Source organism: Anser brachyrhynchus (genome assembly GCF_964034855.1).
Source record: "Anser brachyrhynchus genome assembly, chromosome: 3".
Lineage (NCBI taxonomy): Eukaryota > Metazoa > Chordata > Aves > Anseriformes > Anatidae > Anser > Anser brachyrhynchus.
In genome coordinates this window covers 60643079-60656615 of record NC_137696.1, presented here as the reverse complement: position 1 = coordinate 60656615, position 13537 = coordinate 60643079, and the positions used below count along the sequence as shown (strand labels likewise).

Below are 13537 nucleotides of genomic sequence, written 5' to 3'. Positions count from 1 at the left end.
CTATTATGAGTGGGAAGTTGGGATAGCACATTAAAATATTTGACTTGTCCTTCTACATCGTGGGCAATGCATCCATAGGTAAGCAGCCATAGGCACTAAGGTGACTCAGTCAAGTACTGGTCAACAAACTCAAAGCAGGGATTCTTTAGCCAGGCCTATCAGACCAGTATCTCCAACACTCAATCCATTACCTGCTTTAATGCAGATGTTCCTGGCGTCATACATGAGAAAAAAATCAGGGAAAGATGAAATCAAGGTGATGAGCATCAATGACTCATCTACAAGAGCATATACAGAAATAAAGAAATCATACTTGGGGCTTATTGGGAGACCAGTCAACATGGACATGTCTCTTACTACAGGTAAGGGGCAGGTGGAAAGAACTTGAGACTGTTCCAGCTTCTGAAATGTGCTTGGAGGGTGGCTAAAATAGCTGGGACAGATTTCTCTGCCACAGGTTCTTTGGTGGACCCATTACTGCAGACAAAGTCAGACAGTGTTGCTATGTTCCACACACTGAATAAGGTGAAAGCTACCATTTTCAATTATAGAAACAGAGTGCTTATGAAATCTTAAGAGAAACAGGTTTTGACAATATCTTGTCTGATACTTCGGGCAGATACTTCAGATATGCATGGCTGATCTTCTGCAGGCTGACTGTCCTCATTGTCAATAATGGAAATAAAACCAGATATTTAGCTTGGTGTCAGTGAATGACCATCAGTGAACAATAAAGAACTGTCACATTTCTGAACTGGTCAACATTTTCACACTACAGAAGCATCAGATAAAGTTCATTCTGCACTAAGTTTGTCCTGAGAAAAGAAGAATGCAGGTCCCACATCCTGAAAAGCATGGCAAATACAGTATTAAAGCTATTAAGCTTCTCCCAGCTTAACTAAACTTCTCTTCAGCTATCATCAAAACAAATAATCTCCTTAACCTTTTCATTGTGCTTTACTTAAAGCAAAGGAAGAAACAAACAAACAACAACAAAAAACTACAGAAGAATGATCTGAAATCAACATTTGCATTGGAAATACAAGAGGACAAATACAAGTGAAGCGTGATGGCCAGAAGGCAGCTACGGCATATTGTTAACCATTTGTACTTCACAACGCTGCCTCTCTCTTGGATCACAAGCTCCTCACCTTCAGCCACATAAGGAACATAGTGTCTGCTTGGACTTTAATTCTTACTCTACTGTTTCCAAATACAGACTTGTGATGGGTACAAATACACATCTCAAACAAAGATATAAGAGATTCTGAAGCAAAACTCATCATAACCAACTTTTCCTCCGAAGTTTGGTTTCATTAAGTAAACATATCCCAGTTAAACCCTTTACAAACTATGTCAACAATCACGATCTTCCCCTCTTTCCCCAGAAAAACTGGAAGGATAACTGTACACGTGTCCAAGAAATAGAGGATGTCATTTTATTGGAGGTCCACAGGTAATTGTATCACATTAGGGAGTGGAAGAATCTTATGGTATGGCACAACACAATACCTCACTCTAAACACTTAAACAGAAGGTTAAATGATATGCAACATGATCAAATCAGTAACTTTCCATCTTCTAGGCACCACTGATAAATTTAAAATAAACTTTAATAAATTGAAAAAATAATATAGTCCATTAATTTGTTTGTTGCACTGTCTTTAAATGAAACAGCACTTTGAAAGTCACAAATAAAAAAGCAGCACTTTCTCTTAATACCAACACCACCGTAACACATACTGTAGCGTGGCATGCAAATCCATATCTGCAGTCTTTTTTTTTTTTAATTTTGTATTAACAAATGGAATGGTAATTTTCTACCTCAAATATTAGTAGCATAACATGTAAGTGCAGATCATTCTGGCCACAAGTGTGGTAAGCCTTAACAAGTGTGTATTACAAGAGCATAGAACACAGAGCATGACACTTACATCCAAGAATCTCTCTTTTGTACTGTACATGGTCTTTGTTACAGGCTGAATTCCAACTTGCTGTACCCAAACTGCAGGAAACAAGATTATTGACCATTTCTGGTTTTGCTTAAAAATAAGATACAGTCACCACCAAAGCATAGCTATTAACAACCTGGTCAAAAAAATGCCATAGCTCCAATGGAAAAAATAACTTGTCTTTTTAGTAGACTCCATTATGCAATAAAGTTTCCACTATTGCCATGTTATGAAGTCTTACAGTGGTACTGCAGCGTCATTCCTGTTAAAGGTTTGTGTAGACACCATGAAGTGGTGCGATGTTCATAAAAGCTGTTCAAACTGAGCTAAGCTTCACGAGACCACGTACTGAGTCTTCATGCAATGAATCCTGGCTGGCTAGACTCAGGACGTGCATTGTATGGCTGTGTGTAATAGGACTTCCACTTGGCAGCATCCCAGGGGGTGACGGAGCTTCTTCAGGAGTAAGAAACTGATGGCCTTCGTGTTCCTCTTTTAAAGGTATCATGTCTGTCAAACCTGTGTCTGATGTGAGATTTGGCATGGAAGATGGTGGTGTTGGTTGCCCTAGAGTTAGAGTTGCACAAGGCCCACTGAGAGAAGTCTTTCCAGGTAAAGGTAGCTCTTCACTAGTTATGCTGGGCTCACTCTGTAGTAGAGGGGTGGCAGCAGCCTGCAAAACGAATTTAGTGCTCTGAATGCACTGGTCTTGGTCACACTGTAGAATGGAAGGGTGTCAAAATTATAAGGCAAAGAAAACAGGGTAAAAAAAAAAAGGAGGAAAATGGACAAAAGACATGGAAAAGAATGGGATGTGAAGAGAAAAAGAGAGAGCCATTAGTATCATTCCGTGGTTAGCCACCCAAAAATCTCATTGCATGCTACCCAGGAAAAAAAACCATGCATAACTAAGCCGGTGCTTTGGATTGTTATCAAAGTAAATTATAATAAATGTCTACAGTGTTCACCTAAGAGATTTTGGTTACCTCCAAAATCCTTACTTTTGTAAGTACTGTAATTCAGATACTTTGCTTAGTTTTGTTCAAAGCAATCTGGAAAGCCTAGCTAACAGTCCTTGTGTAACTCACTGCATGGGGCACCTCAAAACCTCCCTGGCTCTAGGTGAGGGAAGCAGGCAGGCGAATCACTTCTGCTCTACTCATTTTTATCCTCGAGTAACTTGCAGTTCAGAGAGGCCCAAAGGCAAAATTCAAGCATCATTCCAGAGTCAAAAACACAAGGCATGTGTCTTATTTTACTGGTTTTCACATGTAGGAATTAAGGTGCTACAGACATTTTCCAGAACAAGAATTCCTTTGATGCAGATGGTTTTATACAGATATAGGTGTTGACACAGCCTCTGTGATCTCAATTTTTATATTCCAATTTAATACATTATATTCTTATTCTAGAAGACATGTAGAAATACGACAGTACTGCATATTTATTAATTTGATAGAAAAACAGCTTTCATGATTTTTAGGCTGTTTCTTTATTAATTTAATCTTGACAATACAAAGAGTCAAGCTACTAAACAAAAGTTTTCTGGCAAGCACTTTCACAGTAGCAAGCCAAATTCAGCATTATATAAATCCAATTAAGCTCAGTGAGTACGCCCAGGAATGCTTTTGGCCCTGCATCATTCCTAAGCACCATTTACACAAAGTTGTCATTCATTCCTTGAGATGACAAGACAGGCGGGTGTTTCAGCTGGCTAGGTGGCTAGTAAATCTATTGCCTATTTCAGTTTAAGTTCTTCTTTCTAACTGGCATGATTTTTGAGAGCTTCCAGACAATATATATTTAATATATTTATATTTAATATATATTTAATTCACAGCCCGATCAGGTGTAACATCTGCAGATTTTTAAAATCCCGTTTGATTCATTTGCCACACTACTGTTCTGCTGTGCAAGAGAAATGCTACAGTGATTGAATACAACTACAAATCCAATGCAGCAAAGAAAATTTGGAAGCAAACAGTAAAAATAAACATATCCTGAGGTAGGACATGCCTATTTACTATAATTTCAAGGATTCCATTAAAGATACTCTACTTTACAACTGATTTCTTCAATCTATGTCATATTCCTGAAAGACTTAACAAATCCAACATGTATTCGAGATATTGCCAGTCATCAGTAACCACTGCTACTGACATTGCAGCAATTCCCTATAGTGCCCATTATTTAATAAGCCACTGTGATATACACTATGCAAACTCTTATTAAGACTTTTGCTTCCCCTCGTCTATGATGAAAACCATCACTATGAAAGGTTCCTCTGATATTTTCAGGTCCTCTGATTCTACAGGTTAATTCCATAGGTTAATGGTGGATGCACACACATTATATTCAGACAGAGTGCAAGCTGACTGCTTGGTTACAGTAGACAGGTAGTATTTTAAACACATCTGAGTGGTTTAGGACCCTGACACCAACTACTTTCTGACAGGCAGAAGTCTGATCCTTACTCAGTTATGTATTTTCCAACACTTATGCTTTCAGAAAGACAAATGCACTCACTTTGTTACATATATTAAGTTTATACAAGTTTCAGGCAATTTTTTGCCCCCACAAAATTATAAACAGCCTCAGCCAAGCAATTTAAGTAGTCCCATATAACTTCACAGAATCATAGAATGGCTTGGATTGGAAGGGACCTTAAAGACCATCCAGATCCAACCCCCCTGCCACGGGCAAAGATGCCACCCGCTAGATCACCTTGTGCAGTGCCCCATCCAACCTGGCCTTGAACACTTCCAGGGATGGGGTAAATTTCAGAGGGATTAATCACAGGCTTAAAGCCAAAACCCTGCATAAACACCTTACTAAGGAGAAAATTGTTCAGGAGTCTTTAAAGTCATGCTTTCAATTAGTAATTCACTGTGAATAACTCACTCTTGATTAATATACTGTTATTCATCCCTGCTCATTTAAATTAAACCATACCCCTTGAACTAACCTTACTGTGCAGACTTAAAAATCCGTTAACTGATTTTTTCGAGCTTCAAAAAGACAAAATCCATCTCCTCTGAAAAGCAGTAGCTAAGGTGCATGTTAAATAACAAAGGACTGCCCATAACCACTGGGGTCCATTGAAAAAAAAAACACACTAATCTTAGCTGACTTAGTCGGCTTTAGTGAAGCTTCAGCACTGATCTTCAAAAGCAAATCATTACTTAATATGTTCAGGCAATACAAATACACACCTTTAAAATAGCTGGAGATAATTTACTTGAATTCTTTGTATAGTCTGAATTAATTTTATTATTACTGAACTCTACTGCATTTCAACTGAATCAACATGGAAAAGATAAAGCAGCCTTATAAAGCTCCACTAAACAGAATGTTACAAAACTTTTGCAGGTACTATATCTCTCTTCATTTTCCACGGATTTGTGACTTCCCTAAAGCCTCTGCTCTTATTCAGATACACAATTTCAATTTTTCTTTTTTCTACCTATTTTTTTATTTAATGAACAATGATCATCATGAAATATCTTATGTAAACAGAAAAGGCTGTAATCAGCTTTCAAAAGTGATTAGAGTTGGGGCTTATACTAGAAAAGGTAGACGTGTTAAATGAAGCTCTCAAAAACATACGATAAAAAGAGCACATACTATACAAGCAGACTATTCTGCAGCCTAAACAGCTAACACAAAACTAAAGAAAGAAATCAGATTTGTTTATAGGGCTGGCATGGTGGTTTTTCCTGGATTCCATATTTGGTTTTTTAACCAAATGAAATCTATGAGCAGAAATCTGTCAACAAGATAATCTTGTTAACAAGAAAAAGGAAGCCAAGCTCTGAAATCTAAATAGTTAAAAATCTACTGTAAAAATTATTCCACCAGTACCTTCTTACTTCAGATCTACTGATTTTATTTTCCACTTGCAATTTTCACTGTTTCAGAGGAACAGCAGATTCCAAAGGTAAGACAAGTTTAATAAATTCTACAAGTACAGAAATTCAATTATATATATACGCATAGAAAATTTCAGCCATCTCTATTTTGCATTAAAAGGCACAAACCAAAGCAAATTAGACAAAGCCTAAAATTCTGAGTTTATTTCACAAATAAATACAAACAACTCTGCCTGAAACAATACTTTTAATTTTGTTTTTCTGAAGTCAGCTTTTTTCCTAAGCTACAAAAAACATACATGTTACGTTAACAAAGCTCTTGAACATGGCAATGTTTTTTTTTTCACATTTCTAATGCTAAACCAGAGGTTGTTTACTTCAAATTTAAAATTAACTTTCTTAAAATTTTGTCTAACACTGGTAACATTGAAGAATTTTTACAGTTCTCAAAGATGGAGGAAAAAAAAAGTTGAACTATCTCAGCATCTCTGAATAAAGTACAAACACCAAAAAAATCAGAGACCTCACAGCACTGACTGACAGTGCTGAGCAGTAACAGAAAGGATGCTGAAATACCATACTAGATGGATACAACAGATGGGTAAGGAGTGGAGGAATGGAGCTGCATAACTGTTCACAAGGGCTGTAGGATTCCACACCCAGAATCAGGTACTGTGCAAAAACCAAGCCACAAGCCCAGCAAGACAGTGGCTTCACTAGCAAGAAGTACAGCGCAGTAAGAGTGGAACTATGAAGAGAAACAGCTCTGATGCAAAGGTGAAATCGCTCCTCTTTCAGGGATTTTACTTCAGACTAGCTACAGTTTGCTTTTATGGACTGAGAGCCCATGAATGGTTAGAACACACTGGGGGCATTCCAGGAGCACGTCTTCTGCAAGCAGCCTAGTCCACGTGCTCTGATCTTGCTCTGTGTTTGGAACAAAAATGCAGCAAACATGCACGATCGCTTCTTTGCGATTCAAAGCAAAATACTAAAGACAATTAACTGCATGTGCCCTTAACCTGTTTTAACTATGAAGTAAAATGCTTTAATGAAAAATTTCTATCAGCCTTGGCCATAGTAATGCTGACTTGGTAAGATCCCTAAATTCTGTCTGGGGCAATGAAAAAGCATATTTGTCAAGTACAACCGTAAATGTTGAAGGAAACACCTGTAAAACTCTCAGCAAAGTGGGGCTCCAATCCTTGCTGATCTTTGTGCTGTCATAGTAGCACACTGGGATTGTCAGTTAATGTTCCCTGCATCAGCTGGATTCTTTCTTCCAGATCACTGCTAGAAATGCTGATATGAACATTTGGGAGAGGACTTGCTGCATGTCTCACTGGTAAGAAACAGCTGCCCATGTACTATAATGGTTCCTGTGATTCACAGTGGTATGCGTAAGAAAGAAAACAGACTCTCTAACTAAAGAACTTGCATATGGGAAAGGGAGGACTGGGTATAAGGTAATTTGGCACACAAGCCGCTGCCTAAGCACTAAGAAGACACCTAGAACACAGGAGTGCAGGTAAATTTCTTTAAAACAAAGAAATGAACGTGTCCTGATATAAAGGCAGATGGAAGTAAAATCTAGCACTTAAGGCGTTAGAGAACTTCTAGAGACATCATGGTAAAAATAAACCAAACCAATTCCTCTTAAAAAAAAAAAAAGTACACGGAGTGAGATGGATTCTCTGTTTCTTCATAGCATTACTAAAGAAAAGACCCTGTGCATTAAAACCCAAGAATCAACTCAGGCTTTTAAGATAAAGCTAAGTACTAGAGAAGTCAGATTCAGGTAACAGTAGCTGATGGGTTTATGCTGAAATAAGAACCTTTCCATAATACAAAGAAAATTAAACCTTAAAATGAAAAAGGAAAGAAAGAATTGAACATACTTAGAAAATTATGATTTCACGATGGTTGAGATACTGCCTGTCATGCAAAAAAACAAAACAAAACAAAAAACAAAACAGAAAACTCTTTAGAATAAGAAGAGAGATGCTCAGACAATTAAACTAATGAAGAGCTTGCAATAAAATGCTATAGGGAAATACTTTGGAAACATCAGATGTACAGATTATTAGCTCTAAGAGACCATGCTTGTCACTTGGATATTAAGAAGGTGGCTAATTAATTTGCTGGATTAATTTACCAAGAAAAAAAATTACATGTGGTACCAGCCTTCAAAAAAGTAAATATAGCTTCATCCCTTAGTAGAATAAGGTAGATACTAAGAAGAGACCAGGAGAAAAAGCTCTTTTTTTTTTTTTTTAAATGAGATCTAAAAAAATTACAAAATAGTATGGGTCTGTGAAGCCCTGATGATAAGAAAAGCCCTGACTTTTGAGACTGTGGCAAACAGAGTCAATAGCAAGAATAGAGCCTATATGAAATATTCGAAGTTTTAAAGGCAAAATTATCATTAAAGCTTTTAAATATAATAATAATGCCTCACAGATGGTATGCTGAATAAGAGAATTTATTGCACTGAAAACAAGTGTCTGGCAACTTTAAACGTAGAACGATACTTGTTTTGAACTTAAATGCAAAAATGATGATCTGTTAGATGTATTAAAATAAATGAGAACAGAATATAATACTAAGTAACCTCCAGAGACTTAAGAAATGACCAGGAGCTGGTTGGATGAGGCACAAGAATTCTATTTAGAAAGATACCATTCTGTGGGTAAAAGATTTGAGGGAAGGGATGGAAAGAGGGAAGGAATGGAACAAGAAAACACAGTGAGAGAGCAAATGCTCATTCAAATCTTTAATATCGAAGTGCAAGAGACATTTTAGCACATTATTTGGATTTAGTATAACGGTTAGAAATTAAGAGTCAATATAGACATAAGATGTAATGCATTCTGCAATAAAATCCTAGGAGACATGCCATAAAGATGTACTGGAACACACTTCAGATCTCTGATAAATGACTTCCTGGACTCAGAGGTAAATTGCTAAAATAACATTATCATCTCTGGTGATGTATAAATGGCTAAACCTCTGCCTATTTAAACAGTATTTATGGACTAAGACTGACCTACATATGATCTTAATTTAAGAAATTTAACTTTCTTTGTCCTTTTCTGAACCCACACTAATACGAGCTGCAGTTTCAGACTCAGCTCCTTCAACCAGCCAGTTCTTTGGGGCCTACCTGTCTCAGCTCCAAGAATGCATTTTTCAGTTTAGGCCTCTGTCTTTATTTCCAAGAGGTATGCAACCTTCCAGAGGGGAAGATGGAATCTTATTCCATGTATTGCATAACCTTTGTCAGCGAGGACAGCTGGTAAAAAGGAAACCTCTTCTTCCACAAAGACTTTGCCTCTACCATTCTCCATCCACTACAGTCTTGGGCTTGAGCCAGTCAATGCTTTAAACTTTCAATCACCAAAGGAAATTTTGATGTTCACTTTTGAACTCCCAGCAAAAGGAATTCTAGAGAATCTTGCAGAGATTCCTTCTCTAAAATAAATGGGATGTTGTGTGCCTTTTTTTTTTTTCGTCTGCCATGAAGCGTACTCCACTGCCTTTCATTTGAGAAACTCCAGCAGTCTCTTTTCAGAGGACAGCAAGTGAATGGCTGGTGTTCCTAGCACTGCTGCTCCCAAACTCCTGAAGAAGAATCTAAGATTGTGTACTGGGAAGATAGACGAGAGAGACTGGTAACGTAAAGCTTGGAAAAGCAATAGAGGTCACTTTGTGGGTAAAAGTTTTAAACAGAATGATGAAGTTTTACTTGATTAATTCTGTCTAAATTTAAATTGGAACGGGAAATCTGGTAACCAAGCAGAATGGATGAAAGCTAAGCTAGCAGTAAGGTGAGTTAATTTTGTTTACACACACAAAAAAGTCCCATTATGTGGATGAGATCGAGATCTTAACTGCGGATTAGGGAAATCAGTTTTGTTGTTTGCTGCTTTATGAGACAGGAAAGAGAAGAACAAAGACAGGTACAAGGTCCACTGAGAACAGCAAAAACATCCACCTTAGAAAAAAGAAAAAGGGAAATGTGAAGCAAGAACACATAAAAGGCAAAGTTATGTTCCACTGCACTGTAGCCAGCAGGAAACGCATTTATAATTTCTTATGCTTCAAACAATTCAGGAAAGAATGTAAGATTTTAAACAGGGAAGAGAAAACAGTGCTAGAGAGATTAAGCAGGTCTTTAACAGTTTGCAACACAACAATGGAGAAATTTTAACGCTAATATGCAGCTGCCACTAGAATCCAACTGGTCTTCCATAGAGACCAGGAATAACACCCTGAGATGTAATGGTATCACTGTCTCAAAGAGTTCCTCCATACAAGACACGGCCTGTTACATTTTAAAAACTTATTTTGTGAGATCATTTTCAGGAATGAAAGCTGCACATTTCGAAGCATCTCTAATATCTGTTAAAGAACCTAAACCTTTCTTGCCTTAAGTACCATGATATAAGGATATAAGAAGATCAAATCCTTGAAGAAATGCACTTGCGTATTTACAGGTACTACACTCTAAAATCATAACAGCTGCCTGTTTGACAAAGTAATACCATAAAAGATTTCTCCATTTCCAGAGACAAATTTAGACAATCTTCTATCTAACTGAAAAAAGGTTTGCTCGTTAACATCTCATAATGATAGTATCTTCTTACAATGTGAGTTTAATTGCTATAATGTTAAGATAATTTAATGCTAAGAACTTACTGAGGGCTGATGATCATAAATAATTAGTCTTGACAAAGTCAGGAAGTTCAGGTAAACCCTGAAAGACCTCAAGCTATTTTTAAGTTTTGCTTTCTTTTCCTTCCTTTAACTTCCCCTTCTCTTTTCGGGGTTAATTTTTTGAGAAAAATTTGCACAGAGCATTACCTTGTTCTGCACAAAGGCATCTCACAGAAGATTCAGACTTAATGTGTCCCTAATACATTTTCTCATTAAGGAGACTAACTAAGCTTCCATTTAATTCTCAAAATAATAAGCAGAAACAGGTTAGCAACTAGAGTAAAATTTTTATACCAGTTTATCAGCAACACTAAAACTATCTGTCTGGGAAGATGTTAGAAGGCTTTGTGGCCTCTTCCTTGTGGCAGAGGAAGGGGGTACATAACTCATGGCTTCTTGGACAAAATCTTAGAACCCAAGATAGCGTAAAGATAGGTGGAAAACAATTCAGAAGTAGGCACATGTAAGATTCTTGCCTCTGGAAAAAGATCTCTTTCACTTATTCTCCTTGGCACTGGAAATCCTAGCTTCCATTATAACAGCCATTGCTACCAGCAAAACAAAACCAAAAACCACCAGTAAAAACTATTGGCACGGTTTCAAAAATGTTTAAAAGTTTTGTTGTTACAACCCAGTTACCATGTTTTGTTCATTGGAAGTTCAGTGTCCTCCTGCTCTTTATTCAATACACTTCTCCCTCTTTGTTCATCTTTGCTTTTTAAAACACATTAGTCTATGCAAAACTGCAGTATACAAGCGAAGGAGGAAACATAGTACGAGAAAAGTGCTACATCAAATAACAATCAGTTGGAAACTGATGAACCAGAGCAAGTCCATAATACTTGAATATTCCAGTTCAAAACATAGCATGTGTCAACAGTACAAGTCAAAATGTCGGTATATTCAATAAATCAACAGTGTAGAAAAACTTTAAGAATCCATGAGCATTAACTATTACACTTTGTGAAACACATTAAAAAAAGCCTTGTTTTTCTTTCTTTACTGTTAATAAACAAGTCATTCTACCCAGTGTCAGCTGTATCCAGTTAGTTATTACTTGATTAGTTCACATGAAAGTGGAGAAGGAAAACATTCACAGGAATCTTGACGAACACTATGGGATGATTCCTACCATGTTGCTCTGAGATTGTGTGGCCCCATACATAGTGATGCCATTTGATGGTCCTGCTAATTGGGGTGTATCTGGTTGTATAAATCCTCTTCTGTCAATTAAACTATGGAATAATCAAAATAAAGAAGAAAAGAGTTAGAAATATTTCAGATCAATAACTCTCCTCAATTAAAGGAAAGAAAAAAATTATAGCATACAACAAACCTTAATGCCCTACCAATAACTTCAAATGTCCCTTTTAATCAACTGAAGAAGTGCAAGACTTCATTTCTACTCATCCTCAAGGTAAGTGCTTCCTTGTAATATTACTCTCTATATAGTTATAATGTGCTGCTACTTCTCTGGAGGTTTATCAGGGACAAAAAATTTAGAAGCTGACCAGCAGGTACCATGAAAACATGCATTTTAAACCACAGGTGTGAAAACAAATTACAAATTACAAATCTCATTAGTGCATTTTGAATCAGAATCTATTTTAAAGTTTTTTTAAATTATTATTCTGTTCCTAAACCTCAAAATTAAAGCTCAAGTCCAAAAATACTGATTTCTTAACAGCTAATTAATCACAACATTTAGAAAGAAAGAGGAACTTTTGTTCAGACAACTTACTTGCCAGGTGCTTCATGACAGCTATCTAACACTGCTCATAGTTCTCCACTATTCTTATCAAAGTGATGTACTCATAAGAAATTCAAAGAAAAATAAAAGGGTTTGTGGATAAATTAATAGAAAGAAGTAAGAATCTATGTAAGATTACATAAAAAAACAATGAATGGAATCACCTGATGTAGCTAATGATTTTGCTAAAATTCCACATACAATTTTACCCTCAGTTTGAAAACTGTAAGAGTTACTATGGTTTTGCCATTTAATAATTATATAAAAAGCTGAACGTACAGACACTAGTACTGTATTCTACGTGTGGATTAGCTCATATCACTTCTACTCAAAACAAAAACTTCTCAAAACTTTTTTTTTGTTTATGCTTCAATTCAAAGATGTTTTAATTAAATATAGTTTCAATTATAGTTCCATACATTTTTAATTCATAAATGACAATGTTATTTTCCTGTGACATGAACAGTGTTGCTTCCCATCTGGAAAACTGCAAGCTTGAGAAATCAAGAATGCTGTAAAATTTTAACACATACACACCAAGAAAAAGAAAAAAGATATACCCCCCTTTTAACCAAAGACAACAAATTTTAACTGGAGGTTTTATCCTTCCTGTTACTAAAACCTAAGGTGTTTTAAGGCATTCCTGTCATAAGAGCTAAAGTCAGCACAGAATTGGTTTTATTTTTTGATTTATGGAACCTCTAAATCCACTCTAGGTCAAGACAACCTCAATTTTAAAAGATAAGAACAGGACGTACAGAAAAATCTAAGGCGTTTCCCCTCTCCAAAGCCAATGATGTATCCACCACTCAAAAAACCATTTAAGCTCTTGTCAAGAAGCTTTGCAGAACAGGTTTTTAATGTACACTCAAAACACTTAAAAATCCATCTGAAATTAAAATCTGTCTTGTGGAAAGCACTCCTTCCAAAATCAGATGCTTGAAAAAAGTGTGTTATTATATCAGATCACTAGTTAGACCTATGTTGACAGCTATGAATCAAATTAAGATTTGAAAGTTACTGTTGAGGACTTGTAAAATGCACTCTGAATTTGCTAGCATGGGTTTCAAATGAGAAACACGATATTTAAAGGAAGCGAGGAGACTTTAAATTATTATCTCAATTTGCAATCCATTTTCAAAGGCACTTGAACCTTTTGCATTTTAAGCTGCCATCACTAGTAAGCTATTTTACGGTTATTTAAGGAAAAAAACAAACTTGAATATCTAGTGATTTGGCATGCACCTGAG

General features: G+C 36.4%; 1 protein-coding gene across 4 annotated transcripts in view; it reads right to left on the bottom strand.

The window, feature by feature from the left end:
* Positions 1-1418: 1418 nt before the first annotated feature.
* Positions 1419-13537, bottom strand: part of ZDHHC14 (zDHHC palmitoyltransferase 14) — a 108375-nt gene continuing 96256 nt past the window's right edge. For 2 of the 4 annotated variants that reach the window (XM_080587036.1, XM_080587037.1), the window contains exons 8-9: positions 11670-11772; positions 1419-2670 (exon numbers count right to left, since the gene is read on the bottom strand). In XM_080587036.1, the coding sequence (XP_080443162.1) occupies positions 2269-2670; positions 11670-11772 (505 nt within the window). In that variant the 3' untranslated portion in view covers positions 1419-2268. The remainder of the gene's footprint in view (positions 2671-11669; positions 11773-13537) is intronic. The other 2 variants (XM_080587038.1, XM_080587039.1) reach the window with 1 other exon arrangement.